The 6,156-nt window shown below is 45.8% G+C and overlaps 1 protein-coding gene across 4 annotated transcripts in view; it reads right to left on the bottom strand.

The window, feature by feature from the left end:
* Positions 1–281: 281 nt before the first annotated feature.
* The window catches only part of Dyrk1a (dual specificity tyrosine phosphorylation regulated kinase 1A), a 129,230-nt gene continuing 123,355 nt past the window's right edge, over positions 282–6,156 (bottom strand). For all 4 annotated transcript variants that reach the window (XM_031364495.1, XM_031364491.1, XM_031364492.1 and 1 more), the window contains one exon: positions 282–3,505. In XM_031364495.1, the coding sequence (XP_031220355.1) occupies positions 2,882–3,505 (624 nt within the window). In that variant the 3' untranslated portion in view covers positions 282–2,881. The remainder of the gene's footprint in view (positions 3,506–6,156) is intronic.

Here is a 6,156-nt window from a genome sequence, read left to right as displayed (position 1 = left end):
ACACAGGTGACTAGACTGGGCCTGCTCTGCCCGCCAGACCTGGACCTGCTCTGCCTGCCTGCTCTGCCCGGTCTGGGCCTGCTCTGCCCGCCTGCTCTGCCCGCCTGCTCTGCCTGCCTGCTCTGCCCGCCAGACCTGGACCTGCTCTGCCCGCCTGCTCTGCCGGGTCTGGGCCTGCTCTGCCCGGTCTGGGCCTCCCTCACTGCACAGGAAGACTGGGTTTTGTTTTTACGGTTTACATTTTTTCCTTAAGTTAATTTTTAAAAAAGCATAGTAAAGACTCTGAGGACAAATTATTCAACTGTTTATCATACATAAGACCGCATGACTATAATACAAAGGGGGTCTTTTTTTCATTTAACGTTACAATATACACAGCAAGTCCGGACTAGATCTTACAATCTGAACACAGGTATTTAACCTCTCCATGCTGTTTATGTTTACAATGCACAGAAGTCCTGTAACCAAACTGTGTAGGAAAGCACACAAAACTGGACTGTAACATAACACAGTATGCAGAAGCACTGGATTGTGTGGTTTTCTTTATGTAAATATCGGCTTAAAAACTGCTTTCTTTTTTGGTGCTTGCTAAAATGTGGCAACCAGCACAGAAAGAAAAAAAGAATGACCTGAGCCACGTGGGGTGTGGCGCCTGGGGCTCCACAGCCGCAGGTGCTGATCCCTCCGACAGTGCGGTGCTCAAGGGGAGGCCTCTGGACGTAAACGCTCATCCACTACCAAGTTCAAAACAATCCACAGGCTTGACATTTAATTACAAAATAAATATGGATTTTCTGATTAACACCCAAAGTGTCTGTGTTTATAGAAACGGGGCTCTCCACTTGCACTCACAGAGCTTAGGCCTTTCTTTTGTCAAAGTTTACATATAAAAAACCTGCTTTTGCTCAGAAAAAAAAAATTGCCCTAGTGAGCCACATGGAGTTAACCAATAAACAGTAGCATGGTGTTCTGCTGGGCTGCTCCCACAGGGTCGGAAGAGGTAGGTGATGCCTTCTGGGCTTCTCTCGACCCTGGACAGGGAAATCACGTTATCTTCATCCTCCCAATTCAACTGCTTCAGAGTGTAACACCCTAAAATTTCTCAATTTAAATGGGAACACAAATTTAGCCACTGCCGGACTGTGTTACATGAAGGCAGCGTAATCTCCAGGCGAGCGAGGCACCTGTCGGTACCAGCCTGCTCACCCCAGGTCACACTCAGAGCTCTGCCTTCCTTCCTCCTGTTCTTACTGTGGACCTGTCGGTTGAATCAAGGTCTCAAGTTCAAGTTTACAAGGAAGTTAATCAGGAATACAAGGTCACCTGCTGGCTCCATAGCTTCTGGATCCAGCGTTCCTTTCCCTTCAGAAGCCTGAACACATTTAGAATGTGACAGGTGATATAATCTTGAATTAGATGTCAATCTATTCTGTCCAGTACACAGATTGCTGTAAATGTATTGGCTATGGATTCAACAACAGTTCCAGTTTTGTTTAAGCAATAGTACAGCCATAATTTTCAACTGACATTTAAAAATGGTCTAGTTACACCTTGTGTCAAAGTGCAGAACTGCTACATTATTGGTTACAGACATCTATGTGCTATAAAAACAGCTTTGGTACAATAAATTATCAAAAAAGAAAATAAATTTTTGTAAAATTCACAGCATAATTGTGAGGCAAAAAAGCAGTCACATAAAATTCTGCATTTTTAAATGTTCAGGATGAACAGAAGACGTCTTTGTGCAGAAGAAATGGTGGAGACACCACGTGCTGAGAAAAAGCTAAAGAAAAGGTAAAAGCAGGAAGGGACACAGCTGTAGCTATTTCCATCAAAGCAAACCACTACCTCTGTGGCCTTCAACCAAGAAGGGAATCAGCTTTATGACACACGCAAAGTGACCTTGCAATACCTTACAATTAGTGGGTCACAAAAGTCTATTTTAAAAGAAAGGCCTCTTGAATTACCCATTCTCTGTGTTTTCAGCATTAAGGACTGTCTGCAAACGCATGTCCACAAGTGATTGCATCTGAAATGGTGGGCTCTTCTAACTCCGAGTCCAAATCCATAAGGCCAAAGGTTATCCCAAGGACCACCACTCAGACCTCCCCAAGACTGGCCACAACCGACCCGCTGATTGCTTCTCAGTGCGCCTTGGTAAGGAGACCAGTCGCGTTCCATCCTATCTTCCTGTGGCCTCTCCAACAGGAGACCCACAGGATCCCATGCAATGGCTGCTTTGCTCCTCAGTAGGTTCAGATAGGAGAGTCCTGATCCCCGCCACTTAGCATGCTTAATGTGCCTTACAAATGTCACACAGCTGAAGATGATGTTTGTGTGTGCTGGAGGTCCCTCTTCCTTACAGTACTGCATTTCCGTGCCCAAGTGTGCAGAGGACATAAAAACCCAAATCTCCCACCCCACCCCCAACACCCAAAACGAAACAAAACAAAACAGGGAGAAAGGGGAAAAAATAAAAATGAAAAAAACCAAAACACCCTTATGGGGCCCTTTATGCAAATTATGTGCAGTGCCTTTTTATTTTAAAATTAGTTGGCAAATGACCAAGACCAACAGCTGAACATTAACTTTTGTTGGATAGAAAGACAAAACCCACTGTGACTGGGAGATGGAAGTTTAAATGGGGGAGGCAGAAAGAGGACACTCTGAGCTCTCCGTGGAGATGGGTGGACATGGCTCTTAAAAACTTCATTGTCCCTTTGCAATCTTTTCAAGTTAAAAAAAAAGTCAGCTTTGCCCTCTTGTAGCGGTTCAGTGTGTTAATCTCCTTCTGATTCAAGCAGCTTTGCACTTTTGTTTTTGGGAAAAAAACACCACTTCTATAAAAACACACAAGAAACAAACTCAAGTTTCAATGTAGTCACGAGCTAGCTACAGGACTCTGTTGCACACAAACTCCTGTCATGGGAGACTCTTCTCTATCAGCCCCTTGCCTCATCGCCAGATGCCCTTCAGTCATGTAATGTGCAGGACCTGTATTAGCAGAAAATTGGTATGTTGGATGTCCAGCTATGCCAGTCTCTTGGCGGGGATTAGAGTAGACGGTCAAATTAACGTCCATAGCTCCATTCTGTCCAAAGTCCAAGGTGTTAGCAGCCACTGGGCGGTTCTGATAGGCCTGATTGCCTTGATTACCAGTAGAGGAGGAAGATGTCGAGGAAGAAGTTGTTGAGGAAGACAGGGATGTCATGGAGTGGTGACTGTGGCCAACCTCCATAGAATCCTGGGTAGAGGAGCTATTTGTTGGAGAATTGTAGACCCTTGGCCTGGTCCGGTTACCCAAGGCTTGCTGTCCATGGTGGTGGTGGTGGTGGTGGTGGTGATGGTGGTGGTGATGGGAACTGTTTCCATGGTGATGATGCAATGCATTCTGCTGAGGGGCTACATGAAAGGTTGTCTCTTGAACAGGATGAGTTTCAACAGTGACTTGTGTAGGAGCTTCAGTGCCTGACCAGCCCAGAGGAGCCGGAAACTGCTGGCGCACCTGTGGGAGCATTGTGAAAGGGTTATCAGCACCGTTTCCAAGCTTAACCCATGCCTGAGCATGGGTACCAATACCCATCCACTCATGGGTGCCCTGTATCCGCCCCTTCCCTTCTCCAGCCCACTGAGAGAAGCAGTACATCCTCCCAAGTCAACGAGCTCCTCATCCAAAATCCTTCAGTGTATCTTAGTGCACATAACGTAATCCTAAATCCTGATACTATCACTCAGTCTTCCACTGCTATTTCTCCAACATTTCTTTACTTATATGAGCTCCAGTCAGCCAAGGTCGTCTTCTCACCCCTTGCCCTGTACAGACACTTCTAGGCATCTGCACACACTCTTTCCTCCATTTCTAATCTTTGCTTAGACATCTTTTCAAAGATCACTTCCGCTCCTGGATGCTGTCCTAAGCGCCCGTGGCAAAGGCTGCTGCTGCACCGCCCTCGCTGCCTTTCCATAGCCCCACTTCACATTCTTTGCACTACATATGAACGCACAAACGCTCTAGCCTCCTTTGTACTCCCTTGGCCACCAGCAGGACTATGGATAGAATGAGCCTGTCTAGGTCTCACTAAGTCTGTGTGCTGGATTCCAAGCCATGAGCAACTGGGCCTGGGCTGTGGAAGTCACAACTGCTAAGAGTCTAGGCACAAATGACATACCAATAACCCCAACCCTTACTTCACTGCTGCACTCACAGAGGGAGAACTTCTGCATCCTCTGAGATGCCTCATTGGGAGAGAGTGTTTAGTTTACTTCACTCACTACGCCTCAATTTAACAAAAGTCCTTCTTAGTCACACGACTCTGGCCTGCTGCGCTGACTGTGCTGGGGTCTAGCACAGAACTTTACCAACCAAATGCAGGCAATACCTACCTCAGAGGGTTACCCCAAGCCTTTCTTTGGTACAGAAGCATCACTTGTAACTTTTATCTGTGCTTTAGTGTATCACTGTGAGCTCTGGAAAGGCAAAGGCTGTCTCTACCACTAGAGTCTAACACAAATGGTTAAAGTACATATTCAATAAAATTTGTATGGAAATGAAACTCCTGAAAATCTAGTAGGGAAAACAAAACTGGCAGACAATCTCATAAAAGAAAATGCAGGCTGACCGTTCATGTTACAATTTCAGATTAAAGATACTCAAGTGGTAAAAGGTGAACAACTAAACCAAAATCTGAAAGAACTGAAATTAAACCCCATAGGACTCTAACATGTGTGTCTCAGATAAGAAATACTTGATACTGTAAACCACACTGCATGATGGAAGGGCTCTGCTACCATGGGGTTCATGGGGTAGGGTCAACCCCTACCCTATAACCTATAACCCTAGACAGAGAGAAGATGTCCACATGGTAAAATACAGAGGCCTAACTGCACCTGAGTGCTCTCTGACAGACTTGAGTGGATAGCACGGGACTCCTGCCTGAACCCATTCTCACATGGTTAATTATAGCATCTGAAATTATGACAGTCACTGGCACAGTCATAGCGGTTGTAACAAAGTACTCTGACAATGAGGAAGCCTCGTTCCTAAGTGACTAATAGGTAGGCCATGTATATGGCATAGACAAAGCTGAACACAGGACAGAGCAGAATGAGATAAGATCTCATCCTGTTATTTAGAACTTCATACACAATTTTATGAAGATACATTGGTTCTTTCTTTGTTTGGTATTTTTAGGCCATAATGGATATCAACAATGAAATCAAATACAGATAAAGGAACTCTAAAGCATACGTTTTCTTACTTTCTTCCTTTATTCTCTGTAGGGGAAGAGCAGGGGTATGTGCACCTACATGCTGCTGGAGACTAATCTAGCCAGAGCACTGTGTGCTTCAGGCCAATGCTCTACCACTATACTCCAAGTTGGCAATGGCTTTCAATACTCAGTTTTCTGAGTTGTCAAATCATGCAGAAGACAATCTAGTAATCATGACCATAATTCTTGGTTACTTCACTCTGACTCAGCAATTTTCCTTCCAACTGTTTTCAGGAATTTGGAAGACAGACAGAATGTGCATGTGTGACTGGTGTACATGAAGGTTTGATTATGATACCATAGTGAAATTGACTGCAGATCAGAGAACTGCCCATACATAAGCTATGAGTGAATCACTCATGGAATAGTTAAACAATGGAATACTGCAGAACAGTTTAAAATAAAGCTTTATTGCCAGTCTGTCTGGGGCTGGGGTCCAGAGCAGACCTTGGGCACAAGCTCTGCAGCCAGTCCCACAACACCCAGAGGAAGCTCCACTCCCAGGAGCACTGACACACCCAGGATCAGAGAGCAGACCTTGGGCACAAGCCCCGCAGCCACTCCCACAACACCCAGAGGAAGCTCCACTCTCAGGTGCTCTGACACACACAGGATTAGAGGTAAGCAGGAACCAACATCTGTCCCAACACTGGGAGTAGCTGGGACTAGCGGGACCAGGCACACAGGAACTCCACCAGCCCAGTGACCTGGGTTCCTTCCGGTATGTCTGGGCTGAGGTTCAGAGCAGACCTTGGGCGCAAGCTCTGCAGCCAGTCCCACAACACAAAGAGAAAGCCACACTCCCAGGCGATCTAACAAGCCCAGGATCGCAGGATCACAGAATCACAGGATCACAGAGACAGCTTGACTCTGAGGAGTTCTGACA

Source organism: Mastomys coucha, unplaced genomic scaffold (assembly GCF_008632895.1).
Source record: "Mastomys coucha isolate ucsf_1 unplaced genomic scaffold, UCSF_Mcou_1 pScaffold12, whole genome shotgun sequence".
NCBI classification, from domain to species: Eukaryota; Metazoa; Chordata; class Mammalia; order Rodentia; family Muridae; genus Mastomys; species Mastomys coucha.
Note: the sequence above shows the minus strand (reverse complement) of the source record. Positions and strands in the feature narration are given on the sequence as shown.